Source organism: Diabrotica virgifera, chromosome 1 (assembly GCF_917563875.1).
Source record: "Diabrotica virgifera virgifera chromosome 1, PGI_DIABVI_V3a".
Classification (NCBI taxonomy): domain Eukaryota; kingdom Metazoa; phylum Arthropoda; class Insecta; order Coleoptera; family Chrysomelidae; genus Diabrotica; species Diabrotica virgifera.
In genome coordinates this window covers 278,546,857-278,571,216 of record NC_065443.1, presented here as the reverse complement: position 1 = coordinate 278,571,216, position 24,360 = coordinate 278,546,857, and the positions used below count along the sequence as shown (strand labels likewise).

The window sequence follows — 24,360 nt, the reverse complement described above, 5'->3', positions numbered from 1 at the left end:
TACGATTTCCACTGGAAATATGTGCATTAATTTCGCTACTTACGGAATTCTTCTGATTGATTTCTGTGCCCAGATATGTGAAGGCATCCACACGTTCAATAGTATAGTTGTCTATTGTTAAATTATTTTCAATCTCAGGTGTTCTTTTGATACTCATGTACTTAGTTTTTGTTTCGTTTATTTTAAGCCCTCTTTTTTGTGCTTCAGGATAAATTTCCTTGAACGTCTCCATTAGTCGTGTCTTGCTTCTACTAGTAATGATGACATTGTCTGCGTATGCAGTAATTTGTACTGTTTTGGTGTTTATATGGCCGGTTACATTGGTTTTTCTGATGACTGCTTCAAGAAATAGGTTGAACAGCAAGGTTGAAAGTGCGTCTCCCTGTCTCACCCCCATGTTGATGTCAAACAGGGGAGACAGTTCACCATCTACTATAACTGCGGCTTTTGAACCCTGCATCATCATTTTTACGAGGCTGATATATTTTTTTGGTATACCTAGATTTCGGAGGTCTTCCAGCATTTTGTCTCTTTTCACACTATCAAAAGCTTGTTTAAAGTCTATATACATATTATATAGTTCTATGTCGTATTCATAAGCTTTCTCTTGTATTGTTCTAAGTATGAATATGTTGTCTGTAGTGGCTCTATTTGGTCTGAATCCATTTTGATAATCAGCAATTATATTTTCGGAGTATTCTGACAATCTACTCTAGATAATTTTTCTGATGCCTTGTAGGTAGAAGGAATCAGAACAGAAATATTAGAGAGAATTTAGTGAAACAAGGGATAGTAATGATTGGGTATAGTAAAATAAAATAATATAGAGTTGTTACGGATGTGTATTTATATTTTATTTAAATTTATTATATGTCTTTAACACTTTTTATTTCGAATGAAGTTCCATTCTCTATCAACATTTTCATAAGAGACGTTTTCCCAAAAGCTGCTCCTGCACTATATACACCACCACTAAAACAAAAAAAAATATAGTCAAAGCAAACCAAAATAGTTAAAGTAATAGCAACAGCAAAAAATGTTGTAACTAATATCTAAAAGTAAAGAGTGTAGGTACCCCGTAAAGATAGACAAAATGCCCATTTTCAAAAAAAAACATTTTTTGTTGAGATGGCTGAAAATATATATTTCTCATTTTTTTCAGATTTTTCCATAAGGTTCGCCATCTTCAAAATCCCGAAAACCTGGTTTTAGGGGGTTTTTGTGAATTTTCCCCATCTTATAGACTTCCAATAGATCGAATCAAGGTTTTTTATAGGTTATAATATAATATGAAGAAAATTAGTCCTATAGAATATTAAAAAATTGGGCGAAACACCTTTAAACCCCCCAAAAAACCCCAAAACTCGCAAAAACACGTAGAAGCCATGAAAAACATATTTTGTGGGTTGTCTTAGACATTAGTGGGGAGAGGGGTGGGCTAAAATTACGTTGAGTTTCCCTTTTTAAACACATCAAACGTAAAAAATTAAAAGATTTGTATCTATCTCGAAAAATATGATTAACCCCGCAAAAAAATCGCATAAGCTCTTAAAACCCTTGAATAAACATGGAGTTTTCATTGGTTTTCATGGGAAATCCCAGAACTATAAAAAGAAGACTTTTAATACATGACTCATTAGGTATATAAGTCGGTAATCATAACAATTGGTAGGACGACACTTCATTGGAATGGGGATAAATGTGGAGATGAGTCATTCTTTTGAAATTTCAGTTCTACATTATACAATTGGACAGATCCATCAAAACAGATATATATTTTCGACCAGTAGGTATTCTCAATAGATCAGAATAAATCTCATCTGGTCATACTGCTTTGCCACGTTTTGCTATTTTTTTGCTTGGATTACCTCATCAGTTGTTATTGGTGTGATAATACTAAAATGGTTGTCTTCTTCTTCTTTTTGTATAGACATGTCTGTTTTTTCAAAGTGCCTCTAGTAAGTTCTCGTTCCATCGTTTTCGTGGTCTTCCCACTGATCGTCTTCCTATTGGGGAACCGTCTCTCGCTGTCCTGACTATCCTATTTGTTGTCATTCGGCTTATGTGGCCATTCCATTGTATTCTTCTGTTTCTTACCCAGTTATTAATGTTATACACCTTGCATCTCCGTCGTATATCTGTACTTCTAGCTCTGTCTCATAGAGTCTTACCATCGATTTTTCGAAGGGTTTTCATCTCCGCTGTTTCGAGCAATATTTTGTCCTCTCTGTGTCGGATCGTGTTTCTGCCGCGTATGTCTTTATTGGTCTGATGACCGTTTTGTAAATTCTGCCTTTCATTTTTTTCCGATATTTTTATTTCTCCATATTGTGTCATTCACGCAACCTGCGGCTCTGTTTGCTCTATTCACTTGATCTTCCACTTCTGTTTAGAGCCTTCCGTAGCTAGATAGTGTGATGCCTAGGTATTTAAACTCCATCACTTGTTCTATTATCTGACCTTCCAGCTCCAATTTACATCTTGTTGGTAAATGGTATAAAATTGCTGTGAATAAATTAAAGTATTTAAAAAACTAGAATAAATATTAGTATACTTTAGAAGTTTGTTTAAATAATGTAGCTGCTTACCTTTTCGGCAATTTGTCTTTTTCGTTCAAAATAGCGATACCGGCACACATTAATCCGAGAACAGTAAAAGTGTAGAAATTTTCAAATTGTAATTGAGCTAAAATGCTCCTGTTAGGTGGCATAGCGTACTGATCGTTTACATTTGCCAGCTTCTCTTTCCATCCTTCTCCATACAATGTTAGACGATAGCGACCGCCTGCTTTGACTTCTTCAGAAGGATGCTCTTCTTTTTTGACGTAGCCAAAAGAAAAGATTTGGGGATACTGAAAAAAAATTAAACGTGGTTACAAAGTAGGTACATAAAAATAAAGCTTGAGCTTGATAGAATAAAAATCGTATTGATACATTGTCTTTGATGAGATGAAAAAATATCTAGCTGTAGTTCAAGCATATTAGCTGTTATTTAATAATAGTAGGTCTGCTTTTCACTCAAAACATCTGAGAGAAAATGGGAGCCACGAATGATTTTTGAAGTTAAAGAGGCATTTAAAAACTAGCTAGAAACAAATCATCAATAATATGCATTGCTGCCTATGGATGGGGAGATATAAAATACTTTTTCACAAATAAGCGAGAGACACTCTAAGGGTCGATTTCTCATACCTGCGTTAATCTATGGTTCAGTTGAACCAGGTTCACCCGTGATCTGTGGTTTTGTTTGAAATGCATTTCTCATTGCCCGTTCATGTCAGCGCTCGTTCTACAGTTTTCGAGAAATGCCAATAGATGGCAAAAGGTAAAAAACTGTCGCCATTTTGAACTACCATTTTTATGCTGTTTTTGAATAAAGTTAAATTTAAGTATTTATAGTCAAATAGTCATTTTAATAATTATAAATAAATATTATAAAAACAAAAATAATGTTATCGTTTATCGTTGGGCTTAATATAATAAAATAGGATATATTTATATTATGACAGCGGTTCGTGTTAATATAACGCATGCGTAGTCCATGGAATCATCTGAACTGAGTTCTGAAATCTTTGAACGGCCGAATTCCACCGTTCAAGGATCGTTCAAGTTTAAACTGCCATCGGTTGATCGTGAATTGAGAAAGACGATTTTGACTTTAAACTGACGTTTACTAGAAGTTCAGGTTAAACTGGAGTTGAACTCGATATGAGAAATTGGCCCTAAATTAAACAAACGTGGCGTCTACCCTAGATGGTTTCTATCTTAGTTGTTATAACATAAATACGTGAGAGTTGTAACTCTAAAACTAATAAATTGCGTACAGACACGCTGAATTCTAAATTAATGCATACTAACTGCATTCAAATTATTAACTACTATGCTTATTATGAGTTGGCAGGACAACTATTGAGTAGGTAAGACTAGCTTTTGAAGGTAAAAATTATTTTACTGCCTACGCGTAGCAACAATTGGATAAACTTCTTACAAAAATTTATCCATACGATAAACCAACTTACTATGCCAGCGAATGCTATGGCAAAACTTTGGACATAGGCTTTCCCCAAATCTTTCCATATCTATCTGTCCTTGGCTGCGTTTTTCCAGTGGGTTCCTGCAGCTTTTACAATATCGTCCTTCCATCGCATCTGCGGTCTTCCTCTTCCTCTTCTTCCTGTCCACTATCTCCAGTTTTGTATTTCAACATTCCATCTATTATCTTCCTGTCTCGCATTCCCATATAGCACACAACGTCCGATGTACGTCCATATAACGTACATTTAAAGTCCAAACGTCCATGGACCAAAACTGGACGTACTATGTACGTACATTACGGGACGTCCATTGGACGTTTGATTTCAACGTACATTGGACATCCATTTGTGGTCCATGGATATTTTACACAAAACGCGACTATTATTTTAAGTCCCAATACAAACTAAATGAGAATCTTCTTGACAACGTTGTCGCTCTTCGCGCTATCGGTCGTGAAAGGTGTAGTTTAGGCAGGTACTTTTAGGGGATTATCGCTGTTAATTGTTGTGGAATACTGAAAGATGGTTTATTTATGATAATTCACAGAATGGCAAACGCGCTTGTAATATACAACAACGGTACTGACTCTAAAAATAGTTTGGAACAGAAACAGAACAGAGATTAAACCTCTTTTAATGTGCATGCTTCCTAAGGCGTCATTATCTGAATCTCGTCTTTATGAAAATACATCCTGTGATATATTTGTGTTTTCTGTTTATCGTGCAAGTGCAGTCGTGCATTAATGAAGTTCCTATAATAAAGTATATATTATAATGAAGTTATAGTAAAGAGAAATAAAAAAGGTCTTTTGTGTAATATTTTTAAGTATCTATAAGTTTAGTATTATAAGGAACTATTTCCTATAAAAGCTTTTTGCTATGTATTCACAAAATTATGGATACTGGATTGCTTTCTGAAAAGTGCCCTACAAATGTCCATAAGACGTACATTGAATGTACATAAGGTGTACACTGAAAGCTCCAATACAACGTACAATGTACGTTTGTAGCGGACGTTCTATGGACGTCCAATTTTGTGAACTCTGGACATTCGTTGGACGTCCATCGGATGTCCATTGTACCTTAGCGGGACGTCCATTGGACGTTCCAATGTACACAGATGTACGTCCATTGGATGTCCATAAAACGTACTTGTGCTATCTGGGTTGTGGTCCGCAAATCTCCACATTAATCCTGTTATATTATGTTCATTTCCCATTTTTTACTTTTGTTTTCTCTCTTATCCATTTGTTTGATTTTCTGTCTTGTTTTATTCCCAACATGGATCTTTCCATTTTTCTTTGCGTTATTTCTATTTTGTTTATGTCGGCCTTTGTTAATGTCCATGTTTCTGAGCCATACGTCAGAACAGGAAGGATACCTACACTGGTCAAATACACGGGTAATCGCTGATATAACTTAATTAACCTATGAAATGCAAATAGGGTCAAAATTTCCAATTACAAACCAGCATTACGATGCGGTAATTTGAATTACTCCTCCTGGTTTAAAAACAGAGTAACAATACAGATTTGTTCGATTATTATTTCGCATCTGGTGCTTTAAATGTGATAGCAGTTTCCCAATCGAAGAAAATCTTCAACCCATCTTCCCACATAACAATGATGTTCGTATCATGTTCTAAGCATATACTACCAACGTTCGTCGGAGTATATTCTGTTTAATATATGCGTAGTACAAGCATAGCATGTACCTTAAAAAACATTCTAAATTTCATGTTCTTTGCATATACTTTAAAGTATATTCTCGTACCGAATATACTGAGTACATTCGTGTACGTAGTAACTCGGAATATTCGTAAAAGTTTATTCTTAGAATATACCTTTATCGAATATTCTTAGCACATACTTATAAGTACATTCTTAACACATACTTATAAGTAGATACTATTCTTAGAATATACCTTTATCGAATATTCTTAGCACATACTTATAAGTACATTCTTAACACATACTTATAAGTAGATACTTTTAAAATATCTTAAAAATAATATGTATATATAGTATAGGAAGTTTATCAACTTCGTTATATTTTAGAATAATTAATAAAATTTATGTATGTAGGTAGTATTGGACGCACTTTATTTCAAAATTGTTGTATGGTAAAAAAGTTTAAACATTAATTGTATTAACGTTTACATAGATACTATTAAAAATTCATTTTCATAATTCCATTTCGAGTTTATCATGAGTCATGAGTATTTTTATATCCTTGGAATTTGAATTTAGGTACATTTCGCAGAACCAAAACGTGCCAAACTGCACAACCAAAGGCTTTGGCGTTGTCAACCGTCGAGTAAGCTTTTTCCGTCAACTTACCTTAAAAATTCCCACTTTTGTAAAAAAAACTTCCCTCCTGTTTACAAAATCTGAGAAGATATGTTTAATTATTTTCAAATATTTTGATTTTTTCTTAATATTTTACAATTTGGAATGGATAAGTTACCTTTTGAGTTAACTTTTTCCTTTTATCACCTTTTATGTAGAAAATTCCCGCAAAAAGGGAAATTTCTCTCCATTTGGCAACACTGACCACCGATGTTATTCCACAATACATACATTCATTCATTCATATCCCCCATCTGACCATTTCTTACCTGAATGGATCAGGGATAGGAAAAAACCGTAAAATATGAAAAAGAAAACAGGCATTATTTCATTATTTGTGTCATCTATGGATCTATGCAGTGTTGAGGATGAAGACGAATGATATAGTACTAGGACTAAAGAACATACATACAATATCTTTATTGTAATATCTTTATTTTGTTTGCGGTGCTTCAAAATACATAAAATATAATCTATTTTGGTAACTCATTGAATAGGTAAGTACATATAAGTATTATATAAATTTTAGTTACTTATGCATATTAGTTTAGTTTAGCTAAATATATAATGATTTATATAAATGACTAAAATTTATAAATATGTACTTACTTTTTAAGTAATATTGTAGAATGTAGGTACTATACTACATTCTCATTTGCAATTAAAATATGTAAATATAATAAGTAGTTGGTAGAACCAGTAGAACCTAAGATGAGATTAGGTGATGCTGACAACATACTTCTAAGCAATATAGGACTTGATAGCACTTTCTTAGAATATTCTTAAAAATATATATTCTTCCCATACAAAGATGTGCGGTAGTAGGTACGTTCTAAGTATATAAATAGAAGGTTTATAGCACTTCCTTGGAATATTCTAAAAAGTACCTTCTTGGTATAAACTAAAAAGATGTGCGGTAGTATGTTCTAAGTATACACATAGAAGGTTTATAGCACGTCCTTGGAATGTTCTAAAAAGAACATTCTTGGTATATACTGAAAAGAAGTACGGTAGTACATTCTAAGTATATACATAGAACGTTTAAGTACTGTAATGTAGTATATACTCAGTATGTGCTCTGCACATTCGCAATGGTAATTACGCATATTCTCAGTATATACTTTTTCTGAAAAGTATGTTCTATGAATCTACTAAGAACATGAAATTGTTATGTGGGTTATAAGCGTGAGATTAGAACAAGATCTGCACACTAACTATTAGGTTAATAATCAAAAAGTTATGAACTTACTTCTATCAACCAATTTCTTGTGAAGGAAAATTGAGCTAAAGCAAATAGCGTTAACAATACAATATTAATATAAATCAATGTAAAGATACTCGTAACGGACATCAGTACTTGACCATTAATTGGTCTTTGCGATTCTTTTTCATAGAAATACTTTTGAGTCTCTTGCATTATCTTTCTATCGTGTCCTGCAAAGGGCATCACCCAACCCTTAGTTACCTCCGAATAGAATGGACGGATCCTAAAAGAAATGTTTTCATTTTAGTTTATATAATTCTATTACTTACTGCTTGTGCAGTTCATGCAATTATCACAAAAATAATTCTTGGTGAAATCTGTAGTACACACGATATATTACCATAATACACTCGCAACAATAAAAACAGTTTCACAACTTATATTATATACATATATGTAATTCTAAGAGATTAAAGAAAGGAAAAATACGCGTTTATATTTTTTTTTTCATAAAACGTCGCCTTATATCAAAAAAGCAAGAAGTTTTTATTACAAATTAAACGAAGAATTAAAAAATTATTTTTAATTTGAAATATCTCAATGGCTTTTCTTCAGAAAAAAATCTGACCATTACCCGTATGCACACCAATGATGAATATACAATTCCTAATTTTATGTCAAAAAATCCGCAATAAATACCTTTTAAAAGCCATCAAATTTCATTGAGAGGCCTGGATCCGGCATACCAAAAAACGGTGTCTAGTCGGACAAAATTTGGTGTATGGGAATACTGGAAAAGGGAAAGTTTTAATTGTGGAATGTGATTTTAAGAGGCTACAGTAGCGATGGTAGCGATCAACAGGTAGCAACAAACGCGTTCGAAGATTGCGGCTCTAATTTTGAATATTTTGTCGAGATATTTGGCACACATATTTGTAATACAGGGTGAGTCATGAGGAACTGTACATACTCCTACCTCGTATAGAGGCTCCTATGGGGAATAACAAATGACCATTAAAAAGTGTCTGCTCCCATTGTTTAACAATATACAGGGCGAGTTTCGCATTTTGACATAAATTTGTATTCGTCATAATTTTTGAACGGTCAGATCGATGTGTCTCTTATTTTGGCCAATCGTTACACTATTCCACCTAATCAACTGATTTATTCAAACTAGAAAAAAATCAGGTCCGGCTTTAAAAATTTAGTTCGTTTGCGTCTTAGAAAAAATTTCACCCTGTATACGCTTTTTGAAAACTCTAATATAAATTTTACAAATTAGACAAATAGGAAATTAAAATGGCACATTTATTTTTTTCCGCACACGATTCCTTAATTTAAAAAAAAAAATCAAATTTGACTATGAATTAAAAGTTTGGTAAAGTGAACCATAGATTTAAAAAAATTAACTTTTATTACAAAAATTAATTTTGTTTTGAACAAATATTTAATTTATTAAACGCTTTTATTTAGTTCAATAGTTTGCGTCAAATCTTTAGACGTTAATTTGACTGCCTTTTCCCCAATGCAAATGAATGAAAATTTGCAGACATATGCATTCGTGGGAACAATACACGAATAGTCAATAACAAATAAAAATTTTATGTTTATTAATTGTTTACGTAAAAAAAAGACTGTTTTAATGGAAAATGCTTAAATTCTCTTGTTTTATACAATGTAAAAAACTTGAAACTTTTACAAAATTATAGCTAATGATATGAACTATACATAATTTCACTTTTTACGTTAATTGTTAACGTTATGCTTCATAAATAAACAATAAAGTTTCAAATTTTTTGCCGATTCCGACTACTTTTCACGTTAGTACATCATAATATGTTTTACCTATTAGACAAGGCGAAAACGGCGGGTTCTTTGGGAAAAATATTCCCATGAGATTTTTTTGCATAATTACATTCGTTAGACATCCCAGAATAAGGTTCAAGAAGTCGCCCACGTGAAAAGTGGGCCAAATTTTTTTTAACAATTTTTTTTAATCAAATTGCAAAAATCAATTATTTTTGGACCGTATAATTTTTTTGTAGGTTTTTTGGACCATTCTGGATAAAAAAGGTCTCTCATAATTTTTCTCTAAAGTTGATCGTTTTCGAGATATAAGCAATTTAAAATTGAAAAAATCGAAAAATGGCGATTTTCAAGACTTAATAACTCGGTTAAAAGTTATCATTATGAAAGTCAGAAAGTGACTAAATCAAAGTTTAATGCCCCCCCCCCCCCCTACAAGATCCCGAAGAAATTTTTGTCATTATTTTATTACTAAGCTGCTATTTTTAAGTAATAATATTGAGCGCCATGCACGTGGTAGCCGCTCGTAAATGCTGAGTGCGAGAGAGATGCCACTCCGGCAGTCCAATTGTGCATCTTACTTGCACTCATATTTACGGCGTGCATGGCGCTCAATATTATTACTTAAAAATAACAGCTTGGTTATAAAATAATGACAAAAATTTCTTCGGGATCTTGTAGGGGGGACATTAAACTTTGATTTAGTCGCTTTCTGACTTTCATAATAATAACTTTTAACCGAGTTATTAAGCCTTGAAAATCGCCATTTTTCATTTTTTTCAATTTTAAATTGCTGATTACTCGAAAACGATCAATTTTAGAGAAAAATTATAAGAGATCTTTTTTATCCAGAATGGTCCAAAAAACCTACAAAAAAATTGTCCGGGCCAAAAATATTGATTTCTGCAATTTGATTAAAAAAAATTGTTAAAAAAAATTTGGCCCACTTTTCACGTGGGCGACTTCTTGAACCTTATTCTGGGATGTCTCACGAATGTAATTATGCAAAAAAATCTCATGGGAATGTTTTTCCCAACGAACCCGCCGTTTTCGCCTTGTCTATATACATATTTTAATAAACATGACGATATATTTTAATGTTTGAAAAGTGTAAGACTAAAAAGTAAATAAAAAATAAAAAAATATGAAAACAAATTTTTTTAAGAAACGCTTTTCTTTAGTTACGAGTGACTAAAATTAAAAATATAAAAAAATCAACTAAAAAGCAAAAAATAAAAAAAAATTGAGAAAATCTAACACATTCGTTAAAGAAAAGCATGGGGCGAAAACTATTTATTCGATAAAGACGCGCCACGCTTTTCTTTGACGAATGTGTTAGATTTTTAATTTTTTTTATTTTTTGCTTTTTAGTTGATTTTTTTATATTTTTAATTTTAGTCACTCGTAAATAAAGAAAAGCGTTTCTTAAAAAAAAATTTTTCATATTTTTTTATTTTGTTACCATCCAATCAACTGATTTATTCAAACTAGAAAAAAATCAGGCCCGGATTTAAAAAAATAGTTCGTTTTGGTCTTAGAAAAAATTTCACCCTGTATACGCTTTTTGAAAACTCTAACATGAATTTTACAAATTAGACAAATAGGCAATTAAAATGGCATATTTATTTTTTCCGCACACGATTACTTAATTTTTTATTAAAAAAACAAATTTGTCAAAATCGGAATTTTAACCTAAAAATGAAAAAAAAAATGAAATCACGGTTTAACTCGCTACAACTCTGTTCCATTTTAATATTTCTTTTTCTGAAATTTTTACAGCACATATCTCTTACCATTGTGAAGACTATGAAAATTGTTGTAGACCAGGGATGGCCAATACGCGGCACGCGTGCCACTCTGTGGCACGATTGAGTCCTATCAGTGGCACGCGTAGCGTTTTGGATTAAAAAACTTTCAAAAAAATTAAAACTTGAAAAACAAAAAATAATAAGAAGAAACTTGGTAGGTTTACGGAAGTTACGATAGATGCGACATCATTGCATCCTCTGGCGAGCGATATTGCTGCGATTGGTGCACGTGATCCTAGCTGTCGTAATGTGCAATAGGACTGCGTTACCCTTGCTTAGTTTATTTTAAACTGCCCCGTTGTATGTGCACATTTTGTCATCGCGCATTGTTTCTTTAAAATTTTAAAAGTATTTGTTCGATATGTCCACTAGTAAGCCTTCGACTTCAAAACGAAAATACGAAGATGATATTGCAATTCGCGATTTTCAACCTGCTTGGGAAGAACAATTTTTATTTACTAATCGTAATACTTCAAAGCCTGTTTGTTTGATATGTGGATTGTCTGTAGCAGTTCCGAAAAAATTTAACCTGGAACGACATTATAAACAACTGCATAAGGACTTCAGCAACAAATATCCTATTGGTTCACATTTGCGAGCCGACTTTATTGAAAAAAAAAAGAAAACCCTAGCCAGCCAACAGTCACTGTTTCAGAAGAGAAGTGATGAAATGGAAACTATGGTTAAAACATCATATGAACTTTCTCTGCTGTTAGCCCGGAAGAAAAAAGCCTACTCTGATGGAGAGGAGATAATTAAAAATAGTCTGGCAATATTTGCTAAAAATGTGGGAGATGTAAAGATCAAAAATATGGTCGATAATATTGCATTATCCCGAAATACAGTCATGCGCCGTATAGATGCAAATTCTTTTCTTTAGCGTTGGATGAAAGTTGTGATAACACAGAAAATGCGCAGTTAAGCATTTTTGTCCGTTATACCAATGATAATTTTGAAAATGCCGAAGAGCTTCTGGATTTGCGCCAACTAGTCACAACAACAGGAGAGGACATTTTTCAACAGCTTAAAAACGTAATCGAAGTCAATAAAGTTGAATGGTCAAAATTAGATAGTGTTTGTACAGATGGAGCTCCTTGCATGGTTGGTAGACTAAAAGGGTTTGTTACATTACTGGAAAACTATTTGGGAAGAAAAGTTTTTAAGTACCATTGTATTATTCACCAGGAAGCTCTTTGTGCCAAGGACCTAAACATGTCATCTGTTGTTGACCCTGTAACACGCTGCATTAACAAAATACGAGCTCGGGCATTGAATCGACGACAATTTCGAGAACTGTTCGCGGAAGAAACGGAGCAAGATGGAGAGTTACTTCTCCATTGCAGTGTGCGCTGGCTCTCCAAAGGAAATGCACTCGAAAGGTTTTGGAACTTGAAGGAGTGCGTCTTAAAATATTTGCAAGAAAACAATGAACTACCCAGTGAGTGCTCGTTACTTAATGGTAAAGATTGGCTTTGGGATTTAGCTTTTCTCACTGATATTATGAGACATTTAAATCAATTAAATTTAAGATTACAGGGAAAAAATTGTATTTTTCCTACTCTAGTTGGTCATATATCTTCTTTTGTGAATAAACTTATGCTTTTTTGTAACGATTTTGGAGAACAGAGATTGACACATTTCACATTAATGCAGGAATTAGCCAACAAGGTCAGTAGAACTCCAAATTATGACAGATTTAAAAACCTTATATCTATTTTGCTAGGTTCATTCAATACCCGGTTTGAAGATTTTCAAAAAGACAAAATGAATGTTGACCTTTTCATAAATCCTTTTTCTATTTCTCTGCAAGATATCAATTGTTACTCAGCTGAAATACAGATCGAAATTATTGATTTACAGAACCACACTATACTAAAAACCAAATATAGGGAAATTATTTCAACTGTTACTGATCCCAATTATATTGAATTTTGGAAATTTGTACCAGCAAACAATTTTCCTAATTTACGCGAGTTAGCTCTGAGATATTGTTGTGGATTTGGTTCAACGTACGTTTGTGAGCAAATGTTCTCTATTATGAACATAATAAAATCAAAATATCGGTCACGATTAACTGACATGCATTTAAAAAATCTAATTCTGTTGGCTAGTTCCGAAATTAATCCCAATATAGATGAGTTAATTAAAAAAATACAAGTTCAAATACCACATTAAATAAGTAACTGTTTAATAATTTGAATTTTAGATAATAAGAAAATATTTAAGTTTTTTTGTTTAACGTTTTTATTTTATTTTTATTAACAATAAAGTAAGTTTGTTGTTATGTTTTACTTATTACGTTATTTTTTAAACCTCCACTATCTTGACTAAACGGAAAAATGTGGAATTTACATAAGAAATACTTATTGTACCGTATATTATTAATATATAGTATCCATATTAGTATGTCGAAAAATTTTAGTGGCACGCCAAATTTTTTTTGTTCTCATATTGGCACTCGACTTAAAAAGGTTGGCCACCCCTGTTGTAGACTTTCAGTCTTCTTCTCGTAAAAGTTATGAATTTTTAAAAATAAAAGGTGCAGATTCGTGAATTGCAAAGTTAAATCGCAAAAATTAAGTGAAAAAATTTAAAATTTATCTATTTGATCACGTCTATGAATGTTAAACTATAAAGTCCAAAAGAAGTGTAATGGGGAGTTTTAGATCTAGACGTGTCATAGAAAAAAAAATGGTAAAACTTTTAACTTTAAGAAAAACGTTGTTTTTGTAAATTAATTTTTGTAAAAAAAGTTAATTTTTTTAAATCTATACAAAAACTTTGCCAAACTTTTTATGCATAGTCAAATTTGATTTTTTAATAAAAAATTAAGTAATCGTGTGAGGAAAAAAGTATGTCATTTGAATTGTCTATTTGTCTTATTTGTAAAATTCATATTAGAGTTTCTAAAAAACGTATACATGGTGAAATTTTTTCTAAGACCCAAACGAACTATTTTTTTAACTCCGGGCCTGATTTTTTTCAAGTTTGAATAAACCAGTTGATTGGGTGGTAACATAAATTAAATATTTGTTAAAAAAAAATTCATTTTTGTAATAAAAGTAAGTTTTTCTACGACCATTTAATAACATGCTCATTATTCGCTATTTTTTCATAGAAAATAGCACCCATTACTGTACCCGTGAATAATAATTCATTACTCACGGGCTGAAGTTACTCACGGGTCATTACTCACGGGCTGAAGTTAGATTCAAGTGGCGCATGCCACTTTTAATATTAATCGTATATAAACTGCAAATAAAATTATTTAAACTTTTTTATTTAATACAATATTTATTGTAATTGATACCAATAATTAACTTCGAAAAATGTTTAAAGGAATTTTAACTCTAACAATGTCAGTATATTTTTTACGTTTATGTCTTGTTTACTAAAAATTTTGACGTTTATCATTTAATTTAGTGACAGTGACATTAGCGCATTTTGTTTATATTAATTGGAATTTATAACTAATATTGTGTGATTTTCAAGTTATATTGTGTTAAATATGTTATAACATATTATGTATAGTTATAAGTTATATTATTATATTATATGTATATAGTTAATACTTAAACGACGGCAATCAAAGCACAGAGAATCCGATACTTAGGACACATAGAAAGAATGGGAAAGGCGAGAATGCCAAAAATGGTTCTATTACGTAAGCCAATACAAAAAAGAAGAATAGGAAGACCAAGAAGGAGATGGAAGGACAGCGTATATGAAGACTTAAAACAGAGTAATATTGTAAACTGGAAAGAAAAAGCTTTGGACAGAAAACAATGGAAGGAAGTGGTGAAGAAATGTATGGAAAGACTATAATGTTAAGTGTAGTATTAAGTGTTTTATACAAACAAATGTAATATTGTATATATTATAGTAGTATAGGATATAGCATTATATATAAATATGTAATAGTAATTGTAAGGAAAAATTAAATCTTTCAGCCCTAGGCCTTCACGGCCTGTTGAGCTTAATAAATAAATATATGTATATAGTTAAATGTAAATATACATTATAACTATATAATATATGAAATACGTCCACCGACAACAGCCATTTCTTAGATTCACTGACAGTATAGGTACAAATTTAAGCTTATAATTTTTCGGAAATGAATAGATCTTATATTAAGTATTTCTAGTTGTATTTTTACAATAAATAAGAATTTAGTAACAGTAGGCAACCAATTATTCAGCCACGTACTAGGGGTAAATAGCATTTAGGTATTTTTGTAAATTATTATAATTTAAATCTCGAGTAGATAATTAAATTTTTTACTAATTAAAATAAAAAAAGGTCGTAGAAAAAGTATAGTATTCTACTCGCATGTAATGGCTATTACATGCTCGTTGAATAATATACTATTTTTTAAATCTATGGTTCAAACTTTTAATTATTCATAGTCAAATATAATTTTTTTAATAAAAAATTAAGTAATCGTGTGGGGAATAAATAAATATGCCATTTTAATTGCCTATTTGTCTAATTTGTAAAATTCGTATTAGAGTTTTCAAAAAGCGTATACAGGGTGAAATTTTTTGTAAGACCAAAACGAACTTATTTTTTAAATCCGGGCCTGATTTTTTTCTAGTTTGAATAAATCAGTTGATTGAGTGGTAACATAAATTAAATATTTGATCAAAAAAAATTAATTTTGGTAATAAAAGTAAGTTTTTTTAAATCTATGGTTCACTTTACTAAACTTTCTAATTATTCATAGTCAAATTTGATTTTTTTATAAAAAATTAAGCAATCGTGTGCGGAAAAAAATAAATATGCCATTTTAATTGCCTATTTGCCTAATTTGTAAAATTCATATTAGAGTTTTCAAAAAGCGTATACAGTGTGAAATTTTTTCTAAGGTCCAAACGAACTAATTTTTTTAAAGCCGGACCTGATTTTTTTCTAGTTTGAATAAATCAGTTGATTAGGTGGTAATAGTGTAACGATTGACCAAAATAAGAGACACATCGATCTGACTGTTCAAAAATTATGACGAATACAAATTTCTGTCAAAATGCGAAACTCGCCCTGTATATTATTAAACAATGGGAGCAGACACTTTTTAATGGTCATTCGTTATTCCCCATAGGGGCCTCCATCCGAGGTAGGAGTATGTACAGTTCCTCATGACTCACCCTGTATAATAAAGAATGGCGGTACAGAGCCCAATTTCAGAAGTATGTTAGTACGTGGAAATTTCTCTATAACTAAATAAAATATTGAAAAAAGGAGCCTGTACCGCAATTAAGAAGAAAAAAAACTTTCTTCAAATAAACTTTTTTATCCCATGCCTAGATTTTGTGTAATCTTGGAACTACTAAATTTTTTTATTTCTAATAAAAAATCGAACATATTATAACTAAATAACTGATTAGGCAACATAGAAAATTATCACTGTCATTTTGACAAACCTGCGTCAGATTTTCTCTAATCTGTTCTGTCATCTTTATCGATATCTGTTCAGTGAAGTAGTGTGTTAATTTAAGAATTCGTTATTGTTGTTTCATAGGAAAGTAGTGTTTATTGATAGTTAATTTATTAAATATTTGTTGTTGTATAAGTTGTTGGCCTCTTTGAAAGAATAGATTGTTGTTAATTGTGAGTTTAAGTTATATGTAGGTAGGTAAGTATATTTTACGTAAAAATATTTCGAATTCTAATGCGAGTATATAAAGTTTTAGGAGGATTTTTTATTCTAAAAATATTATCAATAGTTTAACAAAATGGAAAAAGTAAATCAAACGAAAAATAAAGTGAAACCTTTCAAGAAAAAGTCCATTAAAAACCGTGCCAAACTTATGCGAAAATCGAAATTTGTTTCGCTTCACAACAAAAAATGATTATTTATTATTGTTTTATTATTAGATATTTCATGCAAATACCTTTCTAAGTACCTATCTTAACATAAAATTTTCACCCATTTTGGTTTATTTTTATAAATATATATTTATTAATAATAAAATCGTTTTCTATTACTTTCATTTAGCGCGACTATGATATTGTCAAAATATTAATCTTAGATAATGCCAAGATTACCACTGTTGCCAAAGTTTATGATACTATCTCCCGAAGTTATATTTTGTTGCTACCTGTTGATCGCTACTGTTTACTCTTAATTGTGGAACTTGTCATCCTGACAAGTTTATGATTGCGAAAACTAGCAGATTATTTTTAAGTTTATTCAATAGCAAATTTTATAATACAATATTAAAATGTTTATCCGACAAATATGTTGGGCATTTTGATAATTCCGACACGTAGAACATGTCAAATGACAGGAATTATGTTGGTGATAAATAGCAGTCTGATTTTTGCATGATATGAGAGTTTAATGAAAGGGTAACAAATCAATTGGAAGTTCTGTCCGACAAAACACATGGGACATTTTCGTAGACTGACGTTCGAAACCTGTAACCTGTTCGACAAGTAAAACTTCTCCTGTTTCAGTGTTCTCGTACATCAAAGTTTGTCCGACTAGATACCGTTAAGCTATTAAAACATTTTCAGCTTGCTATTAATAAACTTTTTTTTGGTACACGGGATCCAGGCCTATTAGAAAGACTTAGGATATTATTTCTAGATTTGTCTACGTATTAGAATACTACACGTGCACTCTGAGTAATAACACCAAATTAAATAACACATACTTAAGGCCATCGCGCATCGGTACATAATTCGCAAATATTTTAGGGCTGTCCCTACTTTTTCTGTCTTTACACGGCAAATTACGTGTAGTAAAATTCTCACTGGTATGGATCTGTAAACATTACTAATTTACACTGATCATTAACTTTAATGAGATGGCTTTTGAATGTTCTTGGATAACTGTTACTTGTATAATTGCAAATTATTAATTCAGTTAATAAGTATGATAATTTTTTCACTAATTCTGTATTCAGTGATTGTAATAATTTATATACTGTACAGCAAAAACTAATACTCAATCGAGAAAAGCGAAAAAGTGTTAAAGTGATTTTTTAATAATATATTACTACTATGGAACGCTTAAAATTTTAAACATCTTTAACAACAAAATACTTGGATCACAGAATATATTCTGGTCAATTCTCTGCTTGGATCGTCCATAAATAACAAACAATTAACTTTTTCTTAAGTTCACGTCTTAAATCAATTATTTATCAAATACACTATCAATATTATTTAATCAACAACTCAAAATATTCCCGATGCCAAGTCAAATATTTAAAATTGTCACTGCCTTGTCATCATATTCTATTTGACTCAGTGCGTTGTATGACAAAGATAGCGAATGTTCGATTTGGAAAATATCACCACGGACATGGTGTCCGTGGTGATACTTAAAAAAAAATAAAAAAAACGCTCCGTTAAAAAAAAATTTAAACGCAGAATGAAAAACTAAATTATTATCGAGGGCCGAAAGTCCATTAGAATAAATAAATAGTATATTAAGTATGGAGAATGGTAAGGGTTTTATACCGATCGAAGACAATTGTTTGAAGGAGGAGCGGAGCGACGACTCCAATTATTGTCTGAGATCGGTTACCCTTAACGTTCGACATGCTTATAATGTTTTTTGCACGATTGATACCATTATAAATTATAAAATTAAACATTTTCGTCATATTGACTAGTTTCATTCATTTTATCAAGATAGATACTTTGGTTGTTAGGTAGTAACTAGGGTGCATAACAACAATGGAGAATTGAGTTTTTATTTAGTTGTCAATAATTTTAAGTACAATTTTGATTATTATAAATTAAAATATGAGCGAAAGTGAATTTGAAGAAATTGAACGGGCTTGGGAAGAAGGGTGTTCCGCAATTATTCCCGAAAAATCCAAAATCCGTTATCAAAATACCTACCAAAGTTTTAAAAAATGGTGCGAAGGCAAGAATTTAAGAATCGAAGAAAAGACTCTATTGGCATATTTTGTTCAAAGACATATGCAGTTGAAAGCTCCTGGAAGCCTCTGGGCAGAATATTCAATGATTAAATCCACCGTTTTTCTTTATGATGGCATTGATATTTCCAAGTTTTCAACTTTGATCGCGTATTTGAAGAGAAAAAATGTTGGCTATAGGCCTAAGAAAGCGAGCATTTTTACACGGGAGCAATTTTAAAAATTTCTGATGGAAGCACCGGATGAAGAATTTCTAGTTCACAAGGTAATATAAGCTAGTTTAGGTAAAAGAAATACTCTAATGAAGATTTTTTCATAATTTGTAGGTCGCAATGATACTGGGAATATTTGGTGCCTGTAGAAGAGAAGAATTATATAATATTACTATGAATGACATCCAACAAACCGATGGTTTAATGATTGTAAAAGTACCTAATACAAAAACGAACATCCAGCGTACTTTTACAGTCGTTAATAAACCAGACGATAAAATTCCATATTTAGAAATTCTGCAAAAATAAATTAAAATTAAGAGATTTTTTAACTCGACGGTAAGTGAATTACTTACCGTCGAGTTGGAGTACTTACCGTCGAGTTGGAGTACTTACCGTCGAGTTGCTAGTAAATGTCACCTACTGACGTAAAATCTGTCACGGTAAACAGTCAAAAATGATCAATTGTGCAAAAAAGTTTCTTTTGAACAAGATATTTGAAATTAAAAATCACACTACATTTTCCCTTAGTTTTTCACCCTTGTAACTTATTAAAATAAACATTACAGAAGTTTTCAGGGATTTTCGGCCCTCGTTAAGAAGGTAATCTTTCAGTCTGCGTTTAAATTTTTCAAAAATACTTATTAATTTTCTCAGGATTTGAAAAAAATTAATCCCATTTAAATAGCATTAGAGCCGAAACTACGTACCCATCCCCTTAAACTGAGATAATCTTAGGATCTCCTTATCACAGGATATAATCAATGACACTACAGACAATTTTAAACAGAAATGGAAAACGTATCGACGTGTATTGGGATACACTGCATCTCAGTAATCATCTTATTAAGACAAATTCTTTTACTAATTAAATGTCTTTGGTAAAACAAATACGTTTGTTTATAATAAATACGATTGACCTATATTACCACATCAATGTGTCGATTTTCGATACAAGGTCAGTTTGAAATAACAATTAGTATTCGTTATTTATAATCTAGTCGATTCAGCACTTTTACTAAACACTCTCACTTTTATTTATACCAAATAGTAAACAGGAGAATCCACTTTGAGTTCTACTTTCATGGCGAAAAGATTAGTCATTGTAGTCGAGATCCCAACGAGTAAACATCACAGTTACTAAATAATATACCACCAGCTCTTTGCCGTAATTACTTCAACGTACCAATAAATGAATCTACAGTGAGTATTGTTACTTCATCAACCCTTATGGTAGGGGGTAACCACCCCTCAATTATCTGAGATGGTTCAGATAAACAGGAACCATCATAGACGTAATGACGCGAATAAGATTGGATAAAAATAAATAAGGTATAAGATATCAAAAATATCAAATCAAATCAAAAATCAATATCAAACTGTCAATGTCAACTTTGATTGGGTTGCTGAAAACATAATTGATTACAATAATTATGAGATCAATTGATTAATTTATCAAATATGTTAATAATTGTTATGTTAATTAATAATTAATAATTAATTAATCAATCAATTATCTTAATTATCATAATAATAGTTAATTATCATAATGATAATTAACATAATTTATTACAATCAACTGATTGGCGTACGAACAACGGATTTTGTTATTTGATGATTGTTAAGGGGACTTGATTATAATCTACTTCGTGATTAGCGTTCGAACAACCGGCCCTCAGTGTGGTATTTTAAAAACAATTTTTAAAAATCCTATTTAATATTACTGTTTATTACTTACTTAACTGGCAACGTTGGTTTAAACGCAGAGTCTGAAGGTGGAATCAGCTTTGCTTTTAGTTTACTTAATGAACCCATTGTCTGGAATTCATAAACAAGGCTTTGCCAAGTCCCATAACCGCCAACGGATCCGCTACTTTTACCTTCAGTCCATAGTTCCACGTAGGCAACCACTGAATTCAATACGCCATCAAATTTTTGCTGCAGATATGCCGAACCCAAATCCGTGGGAACACAGTCGACACCACACGCACTGACGATATAAATTCCTAAAAACATTGTTGTGTTATTTGTTACCTAAGCTCAAGAGATTTTATTGGAGATTATCAAAGTGTTGGTTGTAAGTATTGTAATGATACCAATAGGCCATAGGGTAATAAGACAAAAATATACCCTGTTCGTGACACTTCAACAGCCAGGGTACTGAAGCCTTTTTCGACACGTAATACCTATAAGAACAAATTGTAACTATTTCCTGCGTAGGATCTGGCGGCCATTTTTATTTGTAAACAATAATTTAGTATCAAAAACGGCCTTATTTCCTTTTTTGTCAAATTACTGGAAAACGGTAAGACGTATGGTTTTCTTAGTACAGACATCTTCGAGATAATGGAAAAAGCTTTAAAATGGCATATTACAAAGTTTAATACACTCATTTATTGTTAATATAATTGCGAAAAAAGGTCGAAATTTAAAAAAAATTAATTTCGCAATAAATATTGTAAAAATAAGTGTTCAGCTTTGAAATTTTTGTCAAATGAGAGTTCTTTGGTGCTTAATATGTGACAAAAATGTCAAAGCGATTCATGCAACTGTTTAAATTTTATTTAAACTGTTTATCCCAGAAAACTTTTTTGTAATAACATAAGTCAGAAAAAAATAATGTTAGAACCATTCTACAGGTGTCAAATGAAAGAGCATGAACTAAACTTTCCAATTGGTTTAAAAAAAGTGAATAAAAAATGCATTTATTAGTAATAAACAATTATGCAAAAGTATCGTCAATTTTTCTTTATAAATTTTTTGAATAACTTTTTTCAAAAAAATATATTTTTTTACCATTTTTTAGGTGCACAACTACCAAGCAATGGTATGTATATGATAATAGATGATAAATTGTAATAAATATATATAATTTATTATATGTATAAAAAAAATAAAAAGTTTATAAGGAAAAATTGACGATACTTTTGCATAATAGGGAACTTGCATAAATTTTTAAATTCGAAAAAAATGTTATAAAGTAAAACACAACATAATTTAAAACATGTATAAAAGATAAAAAAGTTTTGTTTGTCTTTCGTTTGGCCCCTAAAGACGATTAAAAATTCAAATTAAAACAGGTGGTCCAAAACGCTTCGTGACGTCACTTGGTTTTACATTTACATTTTTCCAATAAAGTAAACAGAATTTTAAATTAGACGTTATAAACGTCAGTAAAAAATACATTTATGTGACGTTACAAGTGTTTTTGATCGTTCTATTCATAGAAAAATTCGTACTTTTACAAAATGGTTTTATTTTCAATAGTAAACCTTCGTTCCTTTCCTTCAAAAACAGTATAAAACTACAATTTTAACAAACTGGTATATATTATTACAATGACATACGATAAATATCATTAGAATATAAATATTTTTGACTTATTCCACGACGATGAGCTTGCCAAATACCGAAGTAGGTGGAGGCCAATAAACTAAAGAAGGAGAAGAAGAATATACTTAAATATAAGGTTGTGTCTAGGTATACGTTACCGTGTACGCAAATAAAAAAGCTAGAGTGTCAGTGATTTCTTATTTTTTATTTGTTTAGTGTTTGTTTTTAAATTAACTACGGAGTGTGGACAATTATTTAGTTCTTTTAATGAGTTTAAGAACATTTTAAAACAGCACGAAAAAGATAAGAGACTATAAATTAATATATATTTTTTTTAGTTATAAATGAAATAGTATGTATTATCGTAAAAGATTAAAGTAAAAAGAAGACCTAAAGCTTTCACAATAATAATTAACTTGTTCTAAAGCTATTATCCTTGTGGTATTTTTGTAATCAACTATTCTGAATGGGAACTAAGCCACAATTTAACCAAAAAATGATTTTATTAACGTTTCGACGTCTAAATCGGACGTCGTTGTCAAAATACAAAATATTATTAAATTAAACAAAAATGGTGTTGCTTAGTAAAAAATTTTTCTAATAATTTATTTAATCTGACTAATTTTTTATTTTGAAAATGACATCCGATTTGGACGTCGAAACGTTAATAAAATCATTTTTTAGTTAAATTGTGGCTTATTTCCCATTTAGAATAGTTGGATTATAATAATTAACTTACGTATAAAACTTATTTTAGCAATATTTTGTACGTGTCATATCAACTAAATACATATAAGTTAACGACCCACATTCCGCAACATCAGCTAGAACACGGTAATGACCGTGAGAAGAGTAAGTCCCTGAACCAGAGAAACGCTGACGAAGACATCATACGTTCATAGTTATCAAAATGTTACATTTTCATTTCTTAGTTTAGAATTATAATTGTCAAGTTCAGATTTTGCTTTCAAACTGTAAAGACTACTTTCTTGTGTTAAATAAATATTTTTTAAAAAAGGACTTTCGGAAAGATTTTATATTTCTGGCGCAGTCAGTAGGATAGTCAAACGGGCGTTAGCGAATATAACTCTCGGTTCGTTTTTACGATTTTTTGACTATTCGAACAGTTTTCGCGAAGTGAATTCCAGTTGGGCGAATTGAGTAACCTGACGAGAAGATTCGTACTTTCGGAGAGACTTTCAAGCGAATATTGTGAGTGTCTCAACCCAGTTCCGAAGCAGTTCCATGGACAAGATCGCTACATTACTGTAAGTGTTTAATGTCATATAGAGAGCCTAATTTAACACTAGATTCTGATTATTCAGACAGTAGTAACTCAGATACAGATTCTGACTCAAATTTAACTAATTTAGATAATTTACCTTTTAATAAAAATAATATAAGTTTTTCGAAAATATTAGAATTAAATAATAAATTTAAAATGGCTGTTCCACAAGTTCCTCAACTAAAGAAAGAATACTTAGATATGATTCCAGATTTTGAAGGAAATCATACGTTACTTCCTAGATTTTTAGAAATTTCCGAAAAGCTTGTAACCAAATTTTATAATGCTACAGATGTGAATGATTTTCAAAATGAATATTTGATGTCAAGCATAATTGCAAAAATAAAAGGCGAAGCCGCAGTCAATATTTCTTCTTGTAATCTTAGAACTTGGCAAGATTTAAAAAATGCTTTAATTAATTCTTATTCAGACAAAAGAG

At 31.1% G+C, this 24,360-nt stretch overlaps 1 protein-coding gene across 4 annotated transcripts in view; it reads right to left on the bottom strand.

Moving 5' to 3' along the window:
* Positions 1 to 826: 826 nt before the first annotated feature.
* The window catches only part of LOC114333889 (lipid droplet localized protein), a 95,772-nt gene continuing 72,238 nt past the window's right edge, over positions 827 to 24,360 (bottom strand). For all 4 annotated transcript variants that reach the window (XM_050642036.1, XM_050642037.1, XM_050642038.1 and 1 more), the window contains exons 4-7: positions 21,042 to 21,309; positions 7,631 to 7,868; positions 2,589 to 2,851; positions 827 to 972 (exon numbers count right to left, since the gene is read on the bottom strand). In XM_050642036.1, coding sequence (XP_050497993.1) covers positions 867 to 972; positions 2,589 to 2,851; positions 7,631 to 7,868; positions 21,042 to 21,309 — 875 coding nt within the window. In that variant the 3' untranslated portion in view covers positions 827 to 866. The remainder of the gene's footprint in view (positions 973 to 2,588; positions 2,852 to 7,630; positions 7,869 to 21,041; positions 21,310 to 24,360) is intronic.